The 23,672-nt window shown below is 44.5% G+C and overlaps 1 protein-coding gene across 6 annotated transcripts in view; it reads left to right on the top strand.

The window, feature by feature from the left end:
* The window catches only part of GRIN2B (glutamate ionotropic receptor NMDA type subunit 2B), a 265,833-nt gene extending 257,694 nt beyond the window's left edge, over positions 1 to 8,139 (top strand). For 3 of the 6 annotated variants that reach the window (XM_021377811.1, XM_021377983.1, XM_021377897.1), the window contains 3 exons: positions 501 to 688; positions 2,607 to 2,845; positions 4,695 to 8,139. In XM_021377811.1, coding sequence (XP_021233486.1) covers positions 501 to 688; positions 2,607 to 2,845; positions 4,695 to 6,602 — 2,335 coding nt within the window. In that variant the 3' untranslated portion in view covers positions 6,603 to 8,139. The remainder of the gene's footprint in view (positions 1 to 500; positions 689 to 2,606; positions 2,846 to 4,694) is intronic. The other 3 variants (XM_021377634.1, XM_021377554.1, XM_021377715.1) reach the window with 1 other exon arrangement.

Raw genomic sequence — 23,672 nt, 5'->3', positions numbered from 1 at the left:
TTGAAATATACATATATATATATATGTATTTTTCTCTGCTAACTCATTCCAGCACTTTGAATTGAAGAAAATCTTTTCTTTACTGCAAGCCCAACTATGCTATCCAATATTTATATATTTTATGAAGTATTTTAGGTTCTTTTCAGATGAAAGGCAGTGCAGAAACATAAGCTATTCTTAGGACTGTATATCTCCTGGACTTTTTCTTCATTCATCTTTATCTTGCACTATGTTTGTCTTCCAAATTTCCTTTCAGTACAGAAACGACAATTATCAAAGAGTCAGAGAGAAATAGACAGACCTCATTGATAATCTAGTTTCACCTGTAAACAGATTCTAGGCTCAGATTTTAGTTAACTCTGAAGAAGGTAAAGAAGCAACCTATTGTACTCTATCTGGAAGAGGTTAATTTCTGCCTTAATTATCAGAGAACACCTTTGCACTCATACAGATTGTATCTTCTCTGTGCTATACACTTTTTGTTTCTTGCACCTGTGCAGGAAGTTGGATGCTTTCATTTATGATGCAGCAGTGCTGAATTACATGGCTGGCAGAGATGAAGGCTGCAAGCTGGTGACAATTGGGAGTGGGAAAGTGTTTGCCTCCACTGGCTATGGTATTGCCATCCAAAAGGACTCAGGCTGGAAGCGCCAGGTTGATCTTGCTATTCTGCAGCTTTTTGGAGATGGTAAGTGACAAGAAAAAGAGGAGGTGGAGTTTTCCTAAGAAATAATAAGTTTTGCTTGTATAGAATAATGTTCCATCTCCCTAACTCCAGTGTTTCGGATCCGCATTGAGAACAGGAGATTATTAAAAGGGTTTGTTACAGACACTGTGCCAGAAATGTGCAGAATGTCACCTGTTCTATATTGTTGACGCAGGATATCATCAAAAGCAACTTCAAAAGCATTAGTGATTTCATAGAACCAGCTCAAATGTGTGTATAAACAATATCTTGTGAGAAGAATGTTGTGTGAAATCAAGTTTTCTTTTGTGAACTTTTCATTACCTTTGGAGTTTTGCCATGACCAAACCCACAAACAATACTGGACTTTCCATTGTTGTCCCATACTTCATAATTCTAGACAGGATCAAGCCATGCAGAGTTCAGGGAAAAAAAGGCTGATTATATATGGATGAAAAAGTTAATTCAGATTTCCCCAAATCTCAAAAACCAATCAACCAAGTGAGGAAGAGTTTGAGACTCAGAAGTATACTTTGGACTGAGTTTTTAATCAGAACATTATAGTTACCTCATTCATATTGTTAACAGGGAAAGAGGTGTTATCAAAAAAGATACTCATGGGGAAAGAAATTCTTTTTAGAAAAAAATTTCCTGGCTTTCTCTTTTTATGCTATCTATTACACCTTTCTTAGTCCTTAAAAAAAATTCACAGGCTATTTTATTTATAAGTATTTTTTTCTGAAATCTGAAAATAACATACGGCATAGTAAATATGAAAAGAACAAAGCTCTGATATACTTTATCAGAATACTGGCCACCTGATAGATAGGGTGTTCTGTCTCCTGAATAACCTAATAAGTGTTGTTTCAGAAAAAGACATAAGATCTCCATAATACCTTTGAGAGTGTGCTGTGATACCATATAAACATATGGATTTTTTTTCCGTCATCAGACTGAACGTTGAAAATGTGAAATATTAACTTCTCTAGCAGCATGAAAAGAATTGCCAACCTGTAAAATTAGTTTGTTTCTGGATGTCTCAGTGTGAGTGTGTGTATGTGTGTGTTTTTCTCTCCCTTCTCATGAAAATACCATAATGAGAGGAAGTGGGGTATGAAATTAGACTAGAGAACATTTGTTTCTAGCTAATACAAATTAGTAATATTTTTCATTGGTCAGAGGACTTGGAAGTGTCACAATTGGACAAAATTGAAGGGAAGAAAAGCAGGTAAAAATGCAAAAATATTTTAGGGAACATTGCACCTCATTTTAATGAGCTGTAGATATGATGGAAACAAATTCAAAAATCAGACATTTTGATGTAAAAAAACCCCAGCATTTTGAATTTTAAGCTGGCACTGTTTTCATTTAAAAGTGACTCATTTCTGTCTAACAGTATCAGTCACTAATTTTCCCTATGTTGACCTGTTTTATGAAAGTGGAAGTTTGTAAGGTGAGGTCTTTGGTTATATGGTGGACAATTTGTGGAAAAATCCTATTGCCTTCTCTGTGATTAATTGCATCTACCCCTAACTGGAAGAGGAGTCTGATATTTCATGGATGTAGCAAATATGTAATCAGAGCATGGCCACCAGAAATGACCTTAAATCAGCTTCTTGTTTTCAGACTAGCTCACCATGAGATCCATATGCAGATATTAGGAAGAAATTCTTTACTATGAGGGTGGTGAGACACTGGAACAGGTTGCTCAGTGAGGTCGTGGATGCCCCCTCCCTGGAAGCATTCAAGGCCAGGCTGGATGGGGCTTTGAGCAACCTGTTCTAGAGGGAGGTGTCCTCTGCCTGTAGCAGGGGGAGTGGAACTAGATGATCTTAAAGGTCCCTTTCAATCCAAACCATTCTGTGACTCTATGATTGCAGGGCTGGCTAACCTGTTTCTTTTCTTCTCTGTGTCTTTAAAGGGGAGATGGAAGAGCTGGAAGCACTGTGGCTCACTGGCATTTGTCACAATGAGAAGAATGAGGTTATGAGCAGCCAGCTGGATATAGATAACATGGCAGGTGTCTTCTACATGCTGGGAGCAGCTATGGCCCTCAGTCTCATCACCTTCATCTGTGAACATCTCTTCTACTGGCAGTTCCGCCACTGCTTCATGGGTGTCTGCTCTGGCAAGCCTGGTGTGGTCTTCTCCATCAGCAGGGTAAGTGTTGCTAGCAAGCAGAAGGAAAAAGGATCAGTCAGGATTTATTCAGATGGTTGTAGGTGCTGGTGATGGGGAAACCCACCCAGACTGTCAAACACACAGGTGTTACAGAGAGATGGTCAGCAGTGTAAAGGCTGCTGTCTTTCCTGTGTTAATGTAGCAAGAGCATTTACTGTTTTTCTGTCATCTCTGGTCTCTGCCTCATTGTGGTCACAGAAATGGAAATTTCATATGGAACTAAGAATGAAGTATAAAAAGAAGCCATCTGTAATTGTCTGTCCCTTCTAAGTGAGTTGTAAGCAGGCCAGATCTGGGGACAATAAGTCAAGTAATGGTTGTTAACATGGCTTGAAAGTCAGGAGTTTCTCGTTGTCTTCTACATTACATCTGTTCACTTGAACTTGTGTTTACTAGAATTGTTCTATCATGGACATTCAGAAGACCCTAACCACAAACCCTGCACTAAGCCATGCAGAAATCCTTCTAGAGAGAATGACCACATGAACTTAGCAATTGCTCTATGCAAATCTGCCTTAGGGGATAATATTTACATTTAAAGTAGATTCTAGTAATTTCTGAGTCATCTTCCTACTGTTATTGCAGATAGCAGCGTCCCATTTGGAGCTTCTCTTTCTTCTTTCTGGCACTGGTCTGCTCTCTTGATCTCTTCTGAAGTGAGGTCAAATCTCAGCATTTTTGACCTCAGTATCTCTTGTAACAGAATTAACTTTGATTGTACAAGGACTATGTAATTGCAGCATAACATACTGTTGAGGAAAAATGACAAAGCCTTTGAATGCAGGGACACAATCTCTCTTCTATGTCCTTAGTTTTTAACCTGCTTTAGTCTGGAGGTAAGATAGGGGATTGTATTTAGTGATTGCTAACTGAATACAAATCCTTCCAGTCTGGAGTTATCTGTTAGACCTGGCCCAGGTTGGTGAAAAGTCTGAAAAGAGTTAATCAACTGCTAGCTGCTGAAAAACCATGGTAAAATGATGTGGTGGTCTCCATTTCACAATTGACATTAATCAGCATGTTTCATTTGGTAGGCCAGGGAATAAATGAGCCCCTTCTACTCTTTGGGGTAGCCCTTGCAAACAGTCTTATGGATGAAATGAGCTAGTAGAGAATATGGAGGAATCAGGCGCTTCTGCTGTTTGATTTGAGGTTGAATAGAGGACCTTCACTTTCAGGGATGTCAATTAGGAGCTTGTTATCACTGCAAAATTTAATAGGATGCAATTAAAAATTCTATTGTACCATACTCAACCAGATGCAAAAGAACTAAATACCTGTTCAGGAGTCCTGCGCTCTCTGTTTCCTTTTCTAATCTGTACTGGTGATTAATGTACCTAACTTTATGACAAATGAAGCTATTTTCTTTTTACGATAGCTCCTGTCATGTTGATTCACTGATGTCCGGATGAATTTCAAGAGGGAAAACAGACCCTCCTCTCATCCACACAGAATCCTTTGTCTTGATGTTTTCATTCCCAAGGATACTATTTTTCCCATTTGCAATTCTATGTTATACCTACTAAATTTGAGTAACTCTCATAGATACTAGCAGTTATTCCTGCATCCCTCAGATATGACATAAAAAAAAGGACAATAAATAGAGGGGAAAGAAAAAATGTGAGGGGCAAGAAAGAGTGGCAGAAGAGCTAGGGTTGGTGGAAGAAATCTGGTTTCATCTCTTTTGCTTGTGCATCATGATGGAAGTCTGACAGTCCTTGCTGCCCTACAGGAATGTGCTATTGCTGCACAGGGTGCTTCCCAGCCTACATTCTCTTTTGTGTATTCTTTGCAAGACCACTCAACTTCATGCTTTCTCTCATTTCAGGGTATCTACAGCTGCATTCACGGTGTGGCCATTGAGGAACGCCAGTCAGCAATGAACTCCCCCACAGCAACTATGAACAACACCCATTCCAACATCCTGCGCCTGCTTCGGACAGCGAAGAACATGGCCAACCTATCAGGGGTCAATGGCTCACCGCAGAGTGCCCTGGACTTCATCCGCCGCGAATCATCAGTTTATGATATCTCTGAGCACCGCCGCAGCTTCACGCACTCAGACTGCAAGTCCTACAACAACCCCCCCTGTGAGGAGAATCTATTCAGTGACTATATTAGTGAGGTGGAGAGGACCTTTGGCAACCTCCAGTTGAAGGACAGCAATGTATATCAGGACCACTACCACCACCACCACCGTCCCCACAGCATTGGAAGCACCAGCTCCATCGATGGGCTGTATGACTGTGACAACCCACCCTTCAATGCCCAGTCGCGGTCCATCGGGAAGAAGCCCTTGGACCTGGGGTTGCCCCCTGCCAAGCACAGCCAGCTGGGTGACCTCTATGGCAAGTTCTCCTTCAAGAGTGACCGCTATGGGGGCAGTGGGGCCCATGATGACCTGATCCGTTCAGACGTCTCTGACATTTCCACTCACACAGTCACCTATGGTAACATTGAAGGCAATGCAGCTAAGCGACGGAAGCAGCAGTACAAGGACAGCCTGAAGAAGCGTCCAGCCTCCGCCAAGTCCCGGCGGGAGTTCGATGAGATAGAGTTGGCCTACCGCCGGCGCCCACCTCGTTCGCCCGACCACAAACGCTACTTCAGGGACAAGGAAGGGCTGCGGGACTTCTACCTGGACCAGTTTCGCACCAAGGAAAACTCACCACACTGGGAACATGTGGACCTGACGGATATCTACAAAGAGCGTGGAGATGATTTTAAGCGTGACGCAGGAGGAGGAGGAAGTGGATCCTGCACAAACAGAGCCCACCATAAGCACGGTTCGGGTGAGTTTGGCGGAAGCAATGAGCACAAGCATGGTGTTGTGAGCGGGGTCCCAGCGCCCTGGGAGAAGAATCTGACCAACCTAGACTGGGAGGACCGGTCTGGGGCTAATTTCTGCCGCAGCTGCCCTTCTAAGGTGCACAACTACACTCCATCAGTGGTGGGGCAGAATTCCACTCGCCAGGCCTGCATCCGGTGTGAGGCCTGCAAGAAAGCAGGCAACCTGTATGACATCAGTGAGGACAACTCTCTCCAAGAGCTGGACCAGCCACCTGCCCCCGTGCCCGTGGCCACCAGTGCCACCTCCTCCTCCAAATATCCTCAGAGCCCTTCCAATTCTGCCTCGAAGGTGCAGAAGAAGAACCGCAACAAGCTTCGCCGGCAGCACTCCTATGACACCTTTGTGGACCTGCAAAAGGATGACTCGGCCCTGGCCCCTCGCAGCGTCAGCCTCAAGGACAAGGGTCGCTTTTTGGAGGGGAGCCCCTACGCCCACATGTTTGAGATGCCAGCCAGTGAGACCACCTTTGCCAACAACAAGTCCTCAGTGCCCGCCACCAGCTACCACCACCACAACAACCCCGGCAGCAGCGGGGGATACATGCTCAGCAAGTCGCTCTACCCTGACAGGGTCACCCAAAACCCTTTCATCCCCACTTTTGGGGATGACCAATGCTTGCTCCACGGCAGCAAATCTTATTTCTTCAGGCAGCCTGTGGTGGCAGGAGGGCCCAAAGCCAGGCCAGACTTCCGAGCCATCGTCACCACCAACAAGCCGGTGGTCTCAGCCCTTCATGGGGCTGTGCCAGCCCGTTTCCAGAAGGACATCTGTATAGGGAACCAGTCCAACCCCTGTGTGCCTAACAACAAAAACCCCAGGGCTTTCAATGGCTCCAGCAACGGGCATGTTTATGAGAAACTCTCCAGTATTGAGTCTGACGTTTGAGTGAGAGGGAAGGAGCATGGGGAGGGACTGGGGGTGGATGTGGAGCATGGGAGGGTGGGGTGGGATCAATCCCATTGGCTACTCTCCCTGGTCGTCCTTAGTTTGTGGGATACTGGAGTTCTGAGTAGTACAGCACTGGTGACAAGTGCCACCTCTTTGGTTTCCCCTCTTCCTCCTCCTCTTTCCCACCCCTCCCCTTTTATCTCTTTTTCCATGTTCTCTCTCCTCCCATTCTCCTCCATTCCTGGCCATTGCACTTTACAGTGATGTTGGAGTTGGATATCCTCACTCATGATTTCACGAGGGGGAGAAGAAGGCAGGGAAGGGGTGGAGTGAGGGGGAGCAATAGTGATTCTAGCATTTCAGTCTTGCTGGCTCCCAGCAGAGAAAGCCATGTGCATGCACACATGTGGCAGGAGGAGACAGCAGAAGCAGTGTAATGGACATGCAGGAAAATATGCTTGTTCAGGCAACTCTTCCTAAAACTGCCTAGAAAAGAGTGGTGTTTGAAGACGTGGAGAAAGTGAAGGAGGAATAACATGACTAACTTGATGATGCACTTATATGTTAGGTATACTGAGGTTCTTGTTACATTATTTTGTGAAGACTATGGGGGTTTAGGGCTGAAATATATATATTTGCGTATACGCTGAGAATTTTACGCTAACATTTTGAATCGTTTGCTGGGAGATGTGGGGGGAGGGAGAGAAAGCTTGTTTGCAGGTCTGGTGAGTGGTTTCACTGTGGCTATTACAGCCACTGAATCCATGACAGACCAGTGGGAGAGTTGGAAAGGAAATGGGTTCTGAGTCTGGGAGAGCAACCCTTGAATCAGGAGGGCTTCTGGGAGCTCTGACAGGATGCTGTTTTGCACTGAAATGAAAGGAATGTTGGGAAGGGGAAGCAGGGTTGGTTTTTTAGCTGTGAATTGCTCACTTATTGTGGCTTACTTCAGGGGTGGGAGCAGTATTTAGTATGGGTTAGCCTATACGCGAGTATATACAATGAATTTATACTTGAAATGTCTGTGGAGAAAGCAAAATAAACTCACAATCTGATAAGGTGTCTGGATAACACACAGTGGAACAGAGCTAAAGAGTAGGGAAAGGTGAGGAGTTTTGTCACTGTTTCTGCAGAGGACACTAAAGAGTAGGGAAAGGTGAGGAGTTTTGTCACTGTTTCTGCAGAGGACACCAAGCCTGTTTTGGCATGTTCTTTAGCAAGGAGAGCAGGACAAGAAGCATTTTCATCCTTCTGCCCTCCCCACCCTTGGCCAGCAGGATGGAATAAAAGGTATGGGGCACCCTCTGCCAATGCTGGCATGGTGCTGGAGAGAGAAAAAAACACATGAGATGGCGCACGTGGTGGCAGTGGTGGTGGTGGACTGTTTTGATGCCTCCTTGGACATGTGGAAATGGGAAGAGGGTGTTTGCACCCATGGGAAATATATATGTATATTTACTATTGAATGTACAAGGGAAGTACACAGCTTGTCTTCCTGGCAATGGGTGTGCTTGAATAAATGCCAGAGAGCACAGGAACTTGTGCTGAGGGCTGAAGACAAGACGTGCAAGGCTGAGATGTGCGTGTACGTGTACGTGTGCCTCAGTGTGAGAGAGATACTAGCACAAGTGCAAAGCTGGAATAGCCTAGGGTTTCCCATCCCTGCAGTTGTAGTGACAGCTTTCCTGGTGCACATAGTATCGATAGGAGTGTTTTTTCTTTCCATTTTATCTTTTTAAACTAATGGAAGGGAAGCAATGATAGGAGTGAGAAGTTGAACTCCCTCTTCATATGTCTTCTTTTTCCTGAGGTGGGGCATGGGCCAACTTCTCTCATCCTGAGAGATGTGGCAGTCCCTCCTGTTTCTCCTGAGTCTGTCCCAGTGTCAGAATTACCATAGCTCACCAGGGAGAGGGTTGAGAGAACCCTGTGCTAATGGCATGGGGACACTCCTGGGGACTGACTGATTGGAGATGGCAGCCCCTTTATGAGCCTCTTGGAGCTGAAAGCCACCTCGCTCGCATTCCTCACCGCACCCTGGTTGATTTTATCTTATCTTTCTCTTTTTAAGCCAACAGAAGGCCTTTTATTTATTTACCTATTTATTTTATTTATTTTTTAGAGCTGGGGTGGGGGGAGGGTGGGATTTGCCTGTAAAGTCAAAGAGTGTGAGGAGAGGGTGGGCAAGGTCTGTGAAGGGAACATTTTCTTAGATTTCACTGAGGAAATTGAGGAGGGAAGAGGGGGAGAGTCTTTGTAATGCCACCCCTTAGTCTTTGGGGTAAGGGAACTTCTTATTCTTTCCCTCTTCTCTCATTACAAGGACAAAAAGGAAAAAAAAAAAAGAAAAAAAAAAGAAACCAAACAAATTAACAGAGCGATCTGCAATCCAGAATACACGGCAGCTTGTCAGATGCCTCTGACAGCAGCCACCGAGAAGGCGTTCCTTTCATTTGTAAATATTTCTTTTTTATTGCGTTTTTGTATAAATTGGTGTTTCTCTTCTCGTGAATATTCAGGTCGTGGGGTGGGAGGGAGGGGAGTTTGTTTCTGTTCTGTTTGTTTTCTACGACTTTTCAGGCTGCGTTTTTGGAAGCGGTTTACGCGGGTCGAGGCCGTATGAATGAGGAAGAGAGAGAGAGAGTGAGAGAGAGAGAGAGGAAAAAAAAACCCATGTGTGTTGTGTACCCCTAGGCCCCCCCCCGTATCGCCCTGTCACCTTATCTTCATGAATGGAAGACGCCGGAACGTCACTTCAAGCCTTGCCAGCAGGGTTTCATGTTTTGATGGGAACACCCCCAATTCCTTTTTGCATATAAACTCTCTGTACCAGCATCTCTCTGTGGAGTTTGAGCCTCAAGGCACTACGCTGTCTTGGTAGCGGTGGGGTGAACCATCAACTTGGCCGCTCAGGTTGGACCATCACTTGACATTAAGAGACTTCTCCAATGCTACATTGGTTTAGAAATCTTGGACCTGGGAAAGCTCGTGAGAATTTCTGGTTATTTCCTAAGGGCTTGGGGGGGAGCTTGACAGCTGGCAAGGGCAGCTAATCTCATTGGTGGTTATTTCAGTACTTCACGTCCCTCCCCACCTGGAACAAGGAAACCTGGAGGGTGGCTCTGCAGGGAAATTAAGCCGAAAACAAACCAAAAAGAAGTTAATGGAACTTTTTTCAAATCTCTTCTTAAAGGTTCTGATTTTTGTGTTCCAGGGTGAAAGTTGGTTCGTATTTTCTCCAAACTGGTCTGTCCCTTGTTCCACTGATTGGCAAATGATAGTTTGCCAAAATCATTATCTAGTGTTGATACTGTGTAGCACTGTTAACACTGGGAGTGCTCTGCAAATATTAACTGTGCCACAAACCACTCAAATGAATGCTCTAGGGCAACCAGAAAAGAAGAACTGGAAATTCTGGACTGAACCACTGGTCTAACTACAGGAGTCTGGTGTTTTGCCTTCTCCCACAATAAATTAGGCCACGTGTCCATCAGGTTAATCCTTTCTCTATAAGTGATCTTTTCTGGTTGCTTTGTTTATTTTAGTTCTGACAGGTCAACAAATTTTGGAACAGAGGTGAAGGGGAGGGGCTGGGAGGGGGGAGGGTGTAATTCATAATCCAGAAAATAAACCAATGATGTTATTAAACTCTGATTATATATTTAGAATTTTAGATTTGGTGTATTTTCATTATAAGTATTCAAGTGAATCAATCAGGTAATATTAGCAGCAGGTGTTGTCTATACTAGAATACCACCCATGTGCTGTTTATTACCTGTCTTGAAAAGAATGGGATTTCATACCAGAGCCTGACAAAGTTCCACATCTCCTCCCTTGCCATTTCCCTCTCTCTCCTGTAGAAACACGAGAATTTTCTGGGGCAGTGGCTGGGAATATTTCCCCTTTCTGAAAGTTTCTGCACACATGAATAATGATCAAAAATCATTGCATCCTCTACAGGTGTGTGACCTCTACTGTATATTTGCAGCCAGTGTCCTGGGAAAGATTAGGTGCGTTTGGCAGTATTTCTGACATTTGCTTCCTCAATCTAGTTCCAGGCATGGCCCTCTGAGAGGTATTTCATGAACCATGTTCTTCTGAATTTGTACTGGAATGTCGGTACTCAGCTGAAGGAGGATGTGTATGAAGGAGATGGAGGAAATATTCAAAAAAATATCAGGAATGTGCCATGCACACTGGAATGCATCTGGCAGGTAGAACTTGCAGCCATGGATCTCCTCATCATAAATCTTCTTGGAGAATTCACACCAGCTTTTTACTGTAGCGCAGCAAAACATGTGCTGGTGTAGCAGTCCTGTCTCCCATCATGCTTTCCAGGGAGGGCATAATCAGAACTTGCCTTGTCACCTCATAAATAGGAAAGAAAAGCTGCAGTCAGGACTTGTTGTCAGTGGAGATGATGAAGCACACCGGCCCCACGTCCTCGGTAAAAAAAAAAAACATTCTGTTCTCTCTGAAATCCAGCATACGCCATCAGAACTCTCCAGGTGAGAATCCCAGTATGTTAAAAATGCTCAGCAATATGCAAGCATGAACTTTGCCCATAGGGAATTGCTATTTCAATTTCCAGTGCATGGGGGAGGAAGGTTCCTTTGTGTGGTCCTGAAGGATTTGGTGGAGGAGTTCAGAATTGCCAAGATGGCCCTCTTTGCTTCTGACTTCTTCAGTAATGCATACTGATGCTGAGCTACTCACTCCAAGAAGACACTAGCATCCATCTTGAATAAAGCCCCCTTGTACCTTCAAGTCAGGGTTGTTTCTCACAGCAACATCATCAGCAAAAGAGAGAGGGGGAGACATAGAATATAGATGATGATGGTGACAAGTTAGAGTCAGAGATACCTCAGGGATCTTTATAGGCAAGCCTTTGCTTTAGAGCTTTCTATCAAATGTGGCATATCCTCCCACCTCCATTGCTTATCAACAGATGGAAGCAAACCTGGGAACACAGCCAATGATCAGACTTAGGCCTTTCACACATCCTCCACTCCAGTCAAGCAACCTTTGATGAGCCCTTCCTGTAGAGAAGGGTGGGAGTTTGCACTTCCCCCCGTATTTTTGGTTGCCAAAACGAAAAGAAAAAGGGGAGGAGATAAAGATGAGTGTTGATGGAGGGACTTTGTGCTGACTCTTTGTGCTGCTTCTCTAAGGAATTTCACTTCACCCTTCCTGCTCAATTCAAGCTGGCAGAGGGTGGGGTCCAATTCTGCTGCCTCTCTGTGGCATATGCCTGGCAGAAGCCTCTGGGAGCCATGTGCGAGAAAGGAGCTGGATTGCTGGCAACGTGTGGGGACAGACTCCAAGCCACAATCCCCATCTGTACCCACTCTTTCCCATAAGTGCTTCCCTGCTGCTGAACACACCTGGCGTGTCCACCTGGAACACACCTACCATGCTGCTGGATGCTGCAGGGCACACTGAGATAGTAACTAGTGGGACCCGATTGTTGTCCCCACAAGGGCTTATTTTCAATTTGCAGCCAAATAGATTTCCAAGCCATAGACCCTCGCTGCATTCACCCACCTATATACCTGTATCTTCCTCCCTCCTCCCCCCTCAAAGGCAAACTGGGGCGCTGACTGTCTCACTGGCAATATGAATGCTATTGCTTCATCCTCATAGAGGGCTCTCTGGACCTCCCTGGTGCTGACTGCAGACAGACCTGAGTGTCTGCCATTAGAACGGTAACAACTACAGCAACAAAAAACACTTTGTGATTGACTTTGAGTTCCTTCTTCATCTCTTCTGCATTCCCAAATTCCTCTCCTAGCCATACCATTTGAGTGAATTCTGGCACCCTTCTGTCACTGCTGACAACAAAACGGACACAGCGTGAGTCTGCCTGTGTATGAAATAGGCAGTAAAACTGTGTATCAGAGAGCAGGACTCAGGTCTGCCAATGCCAAGGGTACAGTTTCCTGGTGCTGAGGTAAAGGAAGGCCTCTGCAATGTGTTAGTAGCTACACATCTTTTACTCTGCTGGCCTCTTGCCATTCAAGGCTTACAGCAATCACTGGTATGCACTCCAATGGGTCAGACAAATTCCATACTGTGGAGCAGGGGTTCCTCTGGGCATGTGCACACATACAAAATGTATTGGGGAAGTGAAAAACACATGAACAAGCCTGGCACAGCAGGAAGCTGTGAGGCTTGTGCGCTTGTACGCACATACATACACACACACACATGGTACATTGCAGTATGCTTAATTGCTATGTCCCACAATGCATTTTTGCCAAGTAGAAACAACGTGATCTTTCCTAAGATTCTGCTGGTAGTTATTTAATTTATGTATTCACTTTGTGACTTTTACATCATCTGCTTTCTTGACTGCAGCATTATTGTGTAAATATATATGTATATATGTACAGAAACTAACTCAAGCAATTATATTCAGGTTGGGAAAAGGGTGGTTTTTATATCTGTACAGTATTTCCTTATTAAATAATGGCATGGGGGGGCTGGGAAAGTTTACTTCTAAGTTGTGGTTTTATTGGTCTGTGGTGTTTGAAGTTGTTTCAGTGGTTGCTTTTGCTGGTTCGGAAAGTTTATCTGGATGTTATATGTGTGTGCCAAGAAAGGGTCCCCAGACAGGGGAGGTTTGGGATTGGTGAGGGGTGGTGGGTAGCAGAGGGTGTTAATAATTTCCTGTAATAAAAGCAGTGTTGATTGCTAGGGGTTGTTTGTGTGAGGCACAGGGCTGTTTCCTTCTCTATGTGCTTTGCTTTTTGATTACTTTCTCTTCCCTGGTCCCTGTTGTCCTTTCTCTTAGATGTCATCAGACTACGTTTGTTACTACAGGGATCTCTCTCTGGGCCTTCATTTCCTCCTGACCAACTCTTCCATCTCCCTCTTTTTTATGGCCTTCTCTGTACCAGTGGGAGAGGAGGTGAGATGGTTCCATCTTGGACCCTCTGTGCCATCCTTACCCATTTTACTTCCTCTGCTTTAGATATTCTCTGTCCTTCCTCTGAGCAGAACCTCATTTTCAGGTGTTCTGATCTCTCCAGTTTACTGCCTCATCTCCCTGGCCTCTTATCTACTTATTTCCCCTCTTACACATCCTGATTCTTCAATTTCATCTCAACGCCTCTTCCCTCAGAATGACTTATGCTGGCTGTTTGCCCACTCTGCTCTTCTTGTTACTGTCTTGTTGCTTTATTGTCTTTATTGGACTGTGCAATGCAGTGCAGAAGAGTGAAGGGCAGGACCCTATTTCTCTCCTGGAAAATTCTAGCCCTGACTAGATCATTAGATTATGATATTTGGTAGCTGTTTTTGATTTCTGTCTCTTTCACTGAGGTGGAGTTCTACTCTTATCCACTCAAGGAATAAGAAATGATCAGTCTGGCAAATTAATCAGTACAAGGAAGCAGCAAAATTGTCTTTTCTGTGAAAGTCATGAGAGAGAACATTCCTTCCTTCCATGGTAACTGACAGGTGAGTTTAGAGCAGGGGCAGATATAGTTTTTATTCAGTTCACTTTGACTCACGTCAGGTTCAGTGGAGTCTTTTGCTTTTACTCTTCGTCAGTCAAGCAAGGCTGCTGGAAAGGAGTGTGCTATCTTTTAGAAGCACAAGGATCCCTTCCTGTATTGACTAGAGGCCACTAGATTATAAACACCTACATGATGTTCTGCTGTTGCAAACCTGGGATTGAGTACCTAGTTGTATTTTGTCCCTTTGAGCCTGATAAGTCAATATGAGCTTGTGTTTGACGCTCGATAACCAGAATTTGTGTTCTAGCACTATGCCAATAAGGGAACAGAGTAGCAGTGTGACATGGAAAATATGCAGTCGGAGACAGTGTGAAACTGATAGTGGCTCTAGGCAAATGCCAAGACACCTCCTTCTTTCCTTTATGCACAACTTGCATTGGTCCTTATTGAACCTCTGTTGATCCATCATCCTCCAAAGGCTGAGATTACCATCCATGGCACTGGCTGCTCATCCCTGAAGACATCTGAGTCTGCTGGTCACAATCTGAGAAAGGGTCAGTTAGTTTTGCTGTGTATGTCTGTGTATTGCCTTGTCTCTGAGGGTTTGAGCTGTAGTGTATGACAGCATATGGGCAATGGAAAGTGTATACTCAGAGGTTGTGAAGAGCAGCCATCTCCTCCTGGATCCTTCTACCAACTCTTGGTCACTCTAAATCTCTGATTTCTGGGTGGGAAAAACCTATACAGCTAAATGGAAATGGTGCTTTGCTCAGGGGAGTGAGCAGGGTAGATGTACCTCTCATGTACCCTTGCTGTGACCTTGACATGGCTTTCCCAGTGTGGTCTACAGTGGCCTCTATACTTGTGAATAAATGACTGCAAATACTCATCAGTTTGGGAGGCGGTGTATTTTTGAGACTTTCATTTGTGTGACTCCTAGTAGAACTCTAAATGCAAGTGAAGTCAGAAAACACTGGCCCATCTGGTGCTATCCCAAGGATGTGCATCTACATGGTAGCCATCTCCTTGGGACTACATTTCATAAACTAGCTTCTGGCCAAAACACTGAGTTACCTTTGTCAGTGTCACCAGGCTCCTTTCTGCTTATTCACGCCATAAACATGACATACCTGCAGCATCTGCAGGGCATCCAGAGAGAACGCATCAGTCACCTGGGACTTCTATCTAGATCCATGGGGAGTGGTTGGCAAGTCTCATGTCACCTGGAGAAAGATTATACCTGCCTCTGAACTGACAAACATTAACTAAGGGGATCAGATGATAGCTTTGTGTTTTCTCCTGCTGCTTTCCTTACAGGCCTTGGAACCAGATCCATCAACACAGGCAGCTAAACTCCTGTGAAAACTGAGGAGCTTTTGAGAAGCTACCGGGGAGTTTAGATGCCTAGAATGCTCTTTGTGGATTTCTTGCTTGCGTGGGCCTCTTCCTGCAACGCATTTTGCCAGGACTCATCTCCCAGGAACTCACCTTGCTTGAATATAGCTTTGAGGCGTTCCCTCTGCTTGGGATCACCATGTGTATGTTGCATGCCTGTTGCTACTTCTTTGTATTTCTTGCATGTGTCTACTTGTTGGGGAGCAGGGATGGGTTCATAGTGGTATGTGTATTAATGCAGCTTGTTCACATTTGTATGTGTAGTGCCACAGCCTATATGTGTGCTTAGGTGTGTGTATGCATATTTGAGCTGAACGAAAAGTGTTTGAGGCCGTATGCTGCTAAAGCCAGGTGATGGGTACCAGTACGTACCTTGGCAGCCCTGTTGTTGCTCTTGCTTATCTGGTGAGCCCTGGCATGGCTGCTTTGTTAGGATTCTGGGGGACCGGTCTGAATCTGTGACAAGGCTGGGACACAGACTCCTCCTGGAGATGGTTTGAATACAGCATCAGAAACTTATTCCATGCTTTCACTCACTTCTGTCCTGAATCCACTGTGCCGCATTTTCAAACCATTGTGCCACACTCATTACCTACTTAGGCCTTAACTCGTAGCTGGAGCAGGAAGACAAACCTGCATTGACTGGTAAAGCCAAGAGACATCTCGCCAATCCTGCCCTGTGACTAAAACAAGAGGCTATCTTGCCTTTCTTTTTGCTGCTTTCCAGGGCAATGCAAACACTGTAATTCCACTTGCAAGCAAGCACTAGCCTGTTCTTTCTTGCTTTTGGATCAGATATAGGCAGAATCTGAGTTGTGTTAGATTGGTCTCCCACACCCATTATCTGAAGAACTTCACAGTTGCTTCTCGTAGCTGTGTAGGGATCTTGCAAATCCCAAGTTCTGGGGCAATTCAATTTCTTCAGAGGAGACAGTAAATAAGGATGGGAGAGAGTGAACCTTCTGCAGCCATCCTCCATCCCATTCATTTCCCAGAGAGATCTCTACACTGGTAGCACCAGAGAGAAAAACTTGTTGGGAGGGCCCTCCAGTGCCAACCAGAACAGCACTTTAACTGGCCAAACTGCTGACAAGACGCTGCTGTCTTCTGTCAGCAGCTAGAAAAGACAATCAGGACCTGATGAAGAGATGCCATGATTAATCAGATGAGGAAGAAGCAACACCTGGGGACTAGTGCCTCATATAAAGTCTGCTTCACCAGCCCATTAGTGTTGGTGTCATCGGGCCTCTTGATGGTTTCCTTTTATTTATATATAAAAAATGTAACATAATGATCTGTGGCCGCCAGTGACTCCTTCAACTAGATTGCATCTATTCACCTCCTTTGCTTTATTCCATGTTCAGCTGCTCTTTCCTCTCATCACATTGTATCCTGTGCTCTGCCAGGCTTGTGTTTTATGGAAGAGAAGATATATGTGTGTGTGTATATGTATGTGTGTATTTATGTATTGTAACTATTACCAACATGCTATACACCTAAAAGCTCCTAGCAAGCTGGAGCCTTCAAGAGGTGCTGTAGGAAATGACTTCCCCACTAGACAGAAGTTAGTGTGGATGTTATCAAAGAAAGCTGCTAGCTTTGGAGGCCTCTTTGCCTGTCTGGATGCTTTTCTTATCTTTGGAGCAGGCTCTCTCTCACATGCAGTCAGAAATGCAGCAAACTGCTGTTTTTAGCTTTGCATTTTTCAAAATTTCTAATGTGGAAATAATATAATAATGTTCCTTGATTCTCTGTTGATTTCTTTTGTTTGTTTGTTTGGGTTTTTTTTTTTTTTGTTTGTTTGTTTGTTTTATGCAGTCCTTTTAGTGGGAGCAGGGAGGTGTTTTCAGCAATACAACTTTCCGAGACCTCAGTTCTGTGCAGTTGTTGTTTGTATGGTTCAGCTGTGTTTGGGGTCTTTCCTTTGTACATGTTTTCCTGAATGGCGGGGCTATCTTGAAGCGTCTCTTTGCCAGTGACCAAGGCTCCATCTGTATTTGGAGGCGTGGGCTGGTCTATAGAGAAGGCAGCAGCCTTTCAGGAAGTAGCTTTTCATTGACTTCCCTGTGGAGTCAGAGAAGGCAAACTAATAAACCGATGCACAGGTGGGTTTTGGTTTGGAGCTGTGGGTTTTCTTGGTACTCCTCCTCTTTTCCTTCCTTTTTTATTTTCTCTACTTTTCCCTTAAAAATAAGTGTTACTTTAGTGAGCTTTGGCTGCTGCAAGGTGGGGAGAAGGCAAAGAGGGAGTCTGACCCCTGGTTCCCTCCCTCCTGAGGCCATTTGGAATGGCCATTGTGAGAGGGAGAGAGGCTCTTTTTGGGGGTTTCTGTGGTGACAATCAGAGCCGGGGCCTCGTGGTTGCTGAGGGGCCTGGCCTAAAGGCCATGGTTTCCCAAGGTGATCACCCTCTGGCTTGCACATGTCTTGGGGCAGGACAGAGAGTGGGCTGAGGAGAAACCTCTCACCCACGATGCATGGGAGGGAGGTGGGGGAAAGAAGACAAACAGGCAGAAAGGAGGCCAGTGAATCTGGATTGGCCTGAGCCATCCCCTCACCTCCCTGTTTTGCCTCCTCTTTAGACAGGCCTCCCCATGCAGGAGTGAGGCCATGGAGACGGCCCTGCCTTGGCCAGAGCTGTCCAGTGGATAGGGCTGACTCTTGGCTTGGACAATGCCTTTTAGGGCCCAGCAGAGTCTCACCAGCCATGAAGTATGGGTTAAAGGTGGGGTATGGATATCTGGCCAGATATGCCTTGCCACTAAGAGAACACCCAGCACCTTCACCCTTTGGCACTCAGAAGTAGCTGCCGAGCAGCAGTGGAGGACTGCTGTGTCTGCTGGGGTTGGGGCAGGTATTATCTTTAAAGTTGACAGAGGTCAGCTCTGGCTGTATTTGATTTCTGACTAATGTACATTTACTTTTGAGAGCACATTTGATTAGCTCAGTCTATCAACCAAAAGGAAAAGAAATACTCACCTCTAGTCTAAGTCTTCTACTGCCCAACACTGCTACCTCCTCTTGAGCTGTTGGTATCTTGTGATGAACCTGGCCACCCATCAGGCTGTTGCACACAGCGGATATTTCCCTATTCACTTTTGAGACCATCTTTGCCTAAATTTTGCCTCCTCCTCATCCCTTTTGCACACGCACATGTGCGCGCACACACCCACCTCCAGCCACTCCACTGGTGAAAATCAGAGCTGCAGAGACATGAGTGCCAAATTATTTTTTGTTTTTCAAGTAAATGATAAAAAATAAGGTTTTGTTCTTTTTCTTTCTTTCTTTCTCCTTTTTTTTTTAAACATATACAAATGCAAAAGGGAACCGACAGCGAATTGGTGGTGGCGAGAGGAAATGGGATGTTTTGTAACCCTAGCTGCAGTAAAAAAAAAAAAAAAAAGAAATGAAAATACATTAAAAATATTTAAAAAACACAAAAAGGAAAAAAAAACTTGAACTATTTTGGAAATATTGTGAATAATTTTTTGATATAAAAACTAATTTTTATGTAGCATGAAAACCACCAAAATAAAATGATCAAGAACAAAAGCTGTGCAGAGGGTGTTTTTGTTTAGTTTTTGAGGGAAACAAAGGAGAGAGAAGCAGTGGTGTATGAGAGAGGGATGCTACTGCTGTGGCTTTTATGGCAAGATTAACAATATGTGATGTGGAGTTTTGTGATTATGTTAAAAGGAAAAAAAAAGAAGAAAAATCACAACTCACATTTTGTATGAAAAGAATTTTTTATCTTTGATTGCTGTGAAGAGAGTCTTGAAAATAAGAACTGAATGAATCCCAAAGGCTCAAAAAAAAAAAAAAAAGGCAAATTAAAATAACTACAAATTGCTTTTGAGTGTTAACTGTGTTCATGAATATTTTTCTGCTTGATTTGTCCTTTTCTCCGAAGCTGAAGTTGTGGTATTGAGGAGGCAGGTGTGAAGGAAGTGAGACATTAAGGAAGGGTTAATGAAGTTCAGGGTTTTGTTCTTTGAGGCACAGGAGTTAAGCTAGGACTTCTTACATCTCCTCCTGAGTAAGGGAATAAGGTACTGTCCTTTTACATGATATATTGGCAATGTCATTCATTCCTTAAAAAAAAAGATAATACAAGTGTCTTAAAGGAAGCAGTCTGCCTCTCCCAGTTCCAAACAAAACAGTTTGTTCTCTCAGCCTTTCCTCCAGTCCTTTCTAGAAATGATGGAGATTGTCTGCCCCCCTGAAGGAAGTGATTTGCTAGTCCTCTTTGCCTCCTGAGAAGCTCTTATGTTAGATACTGGAGCATTAGATGGTAGCAGTCCACACTGCCAACGAATTGTCAGAAGACAGGAGGTACTGGTATCTGGACCCTCCCGTGGAAGCTGGTAGTCTTCTCTGTCCATCTTTTCATCTTCTGTCCCTCATGTTCTCATCTTTCACTCAATCATTAAAACACATTCCCATCAGCTACCAGGGGGCCTCGTCTGTTACCTGTGTCCTTTCTGTCTGAGTGTCTTCTGTGGAATGAGGGAGAGGAGGAAGATAGCACACCATGTAGCTTAAACTATGGGTTCCACACTGATCAAGAAGAATGAAAGTCAGTAAGACTCAAGGTCAGACTAAACTATTCCTCTGACAGTATGGAGAAAAAGAACCATGGATCAAAACCCTGGCTTCTGCTCAAGCCAAGATATTTGGGTGGAGTGGGCAGGAAGGACTTGGAGGCAGTGGTGGTGGTGCATCCCAGCTCTGCTGGTGGATTCTTAAATTTCTGAGCTGCAGAGATTGTCTGCTCCTCTTGAAAGAAGATTCATGGAGATGTTGCCTCTTGGTGGAGGGAGTGCTTTTAGCATAATAAAAAGACGTTCAAATCTTGAAGCAGCTTCCTATCTAGTCTGAGTTAGCCTTTATCTAGCTATTACTAGTCCCTACCCAGACACTTTCTACTTTTGCTCTTTTACTGCTCCAGGGAAGAAACTATTTTTCCTCTGCTTTGTGAAGCTTTTGCCATTATATATTTAACTATAAATCTAGGTAGTTCTTCCAGTGAGTATCTAGCTATTTACCCTTGGTCCTCTCTTGTAGTCCCATCCATTCACCATCAAATCTTGCCAGCAAGTTGTCTTGCTGTGAGGAACTATATTCCTCTGTGGCCTCCTGGTCATGCACATGAAGGAAAGGGTCTGTTTGTTGCTTCCTTGTGGGAGGAAGCTAAGACTGTTCCTTGTCCTATGATCAAGGAGAGCTGAGAAGTCATTACACACAGCTTATGGGTATTGTTCACCTTAATTTCTTCCACTGACTTGGATATTCCAGGTGCCCTTCTTTCAATGGATATGGTATCTTACATCTTTACCCAGTGTGGACTAGCTATGTTTTTGTGTTGCCAGCTGGTGTTGTTCCCTCAAATACAGCAAGAGGAATCACAGGGAGCCTGTTAGCTTTAGCCTGGACAGTCGCCCTGTGACTGCTGCTCCACCAGCAGCCTCCTATTTGTCTGCTTACTATTCCCTTAGCGGAGTCAGGTATCAAGGCAGTAGCAGCAGGGAAAGGTAGGAAGAGGATCATGTGAGAGTGTCTATGTAATGCTATGCTAGTGTGCAAAGTGTGCTCACCACCAAGAGAATGTGGCATGGGGTGAGAGTGACTCTATGACCCCCACACCTTCTTGTCTCCTCCGTCTGAGAAGTGGTCCATCTTTCTCTCTTCTCTGGGTGCTAGGATGCCCCATGGAGGATGTAAGGCAGGGGAAGAGACGAAGGACTAAGCACCTGAGGAGCCTCAGCTTCAGTATGGTAAGTGCATCCTGCACACCGGATCCTAGAAATATGTATCTGGGTGGAATATATTTTGAAAGTAATGCCCTGGAAGTGGAGGGAACAGAGCTAAAGAAAAAAATCATGGCAAATGGTCTGAAAACTCAGATTTCCAAGCTTTAGAGTCTGGAACCAGGGCCTTGACCATGTGTTACGCTTGCTGGAAGTTCACCCAGGGGCCATTCTTGCCCTCCAGCCTCTGTGCTCACTCACTTTCCTTTCCCTGGAGTGGGTCAGCAGGCTCTTCTCTTCCCTTAGACCAAAAGGACTGGCTGTGCCAGGAGTGACAGAGAGCATACTTTCACCCTGGTCTCTCTCTGGGAGCAGCTTGCATTTTGCTCACCCTGTTTCTTCACCTCAATGCTCACATCTCCCAGGCCTTTCAAGTTAGACATTTAACAAGGCCAGAGGGAGGGCAGATATCCTTCCAGTACAGACATGTATGTCAAGGACAGGAGTCTGGAATTTTTTGAGCGCTCCAGCACCAAATGCTTTCCTTGAAATATCTGTTTGTCTTTCTTAATGTGAGTGCTGCACTGTTTGTTTGCCCTCACAGATTATTTGCATGATCCATCAGGATGCCAAGATTCTGCCAGTGGAGAAGAGCTTTTCTTTGTGTCTTTTCTGCATCTGAACAAGGGGCCTAGAAACGCAGTTAAAGAAAAGGAAGTAAGTCCCATACCCATGCAATATTTGCTGGTGTATTTCACTTACTGGAACAAACTCGTTCAGGGCTCATCTTTGGCCTTCCACATGTAGGAACTTTTCCAAGTGGTAAATGCACTTCCATAGACTCTGGTGGTGTTTTTTTTTTTTTTTTTCCTGCGGATATTTCTTTTTTTAGCTCTGGCAGCTGAATTTTGCTGTGTTAAGACACAAGTGGAAGCATACCATTTGGGACCAAAGAGAGCTAGCTTTAATGAACCAGCCACTTCTGCTATCTTTGCAGCTTCATATTTCTTAGGCACTAACTGTTCAGATGTTCTCCTTCCTTCACATCAGGGCTCTCTGTGTGCCACAGTGGCAGCCTGGTTTGCTGTCCCTTCCCCTTCTTTATATGCAGAGAGTAAGGGCTTCATGGCCACTTTCCTATCTGAGGCGTTAGATTAAAATTGGAGAAGCATGACATTTTGGACCTGTCTCTGTGGTTCTGTGATTAGTTATCCTCACCAAGGTGAGAGACTGAGGCCTGCCAGCTGCAAGATTAAGCTATTGGTAAGTGATCGTCCTTTGGCTGCGAGTTGCTCTTATGCTATTAGTAGAAGGGACATGCACTGGAATGCTAACATGCTTGCTACTCATTCAAGATTTGTATGTAAATTTAAGCCTAAGTGGAAGAGAGGAGGCAAGTTAACTTCTTGTCTATATCCATTGCCCCCCAAAGCAAATTTCCTAAAAAAGAGGAAAGGTAAGCTTCTTCCATTCTTTAGACTATTGTCGCTCTGTGTAGAGTAGAGTATTGTTTTGCAGTGTTAGGATAAGGCAGATATTTGGCTGGTGCCTACACAGAGGCACTGACTGTGTTTCCACTGCATTTCACTGAGGGAATAGTCTACTTTCTGCTGCAAAGGGCAGGGTCACTTTCTCTGCCATGTTCATTTTGAGGAATGAGCTACGAGTCCAGAAGCCCCAACACTTTGTGCCTGGGTGGCTTGCATGACATCCTTAATACACCTCCTGGATAGCTGGGTGTGCCTGGGGTGAGTAGCACTGGGTACGGAGGAGAAATCGCTAATTAATGCTTATGCAATTTTCAGCAAGTAGAGAAAGATTTTTATAAGCACTCAAGGTATCTATTAAAACAAACTCTATCTCATTGAAAGCCAGTAGCACTTAGCTGCTCAGGTGCTGGTTCAAATTTCTGCTACAAAATCTAAGAGTGTTTATTGTTCTTGAAAATCAATTTATGAAGGAGATGGAGTATTTAACAGGTAGGTAGAGTAGTTTAGCTCTCTTACACCTACAAAAAGGTAATAATATTCTCAACTAGCAGCTATTCTTGGAGGAGGTCTGGAAAGCCCTGATTTGAACTCAGCCTGTGAAGCTGCCCCTAGAGGGTGCGGGAGCCCCTTACTTGGCAGTGGGAAGTGAGTAGGACACTGTCTGGGATTTCTTCAGAAAGGTACATCTGAGGATGTGCATTGCATAGAAGCAGTGACTGGTGGCTTTGGAGCTAATTCTGTGTTGTTCAGAATGACTCCATCTCTAACAACAGTGTTGCTGAAAGGTTGGATAGTGTCCGCATCGGTCATTAATCTGGCAAGTACCAGGTGAAGAGAGATACTTTACCAGCAAGGTGAAACCCTGACATAAAATTGATCAAAACCACTTAGGTTTTGTTTTCAGATAAGATTTGTCTCTTTGATGCTTTCCACTGCCATAGTCCTTACTTCAAAGAGTTTGCAGTTTTGATGCTAA

Source organism: Numida meleagris, chromosome 1, assembly GCF_002078875.1.
Source record: "Numida meleagris isolate 19003 breed g44 Domestic line chromosome 1, NumMel1.0, whole genome shotgun sequence".
In the NCBI taxonomy this organism is placed as follows: Eukaryota; Metazoa; Chordata; class Aves; order Galliformes; family Numididae; genus Numida; species Numida meleagris.
Note: the sequence above shows the minus strand (reverse complement) of the source record. Positions and strands in the feature narration are given on the sequence as shown.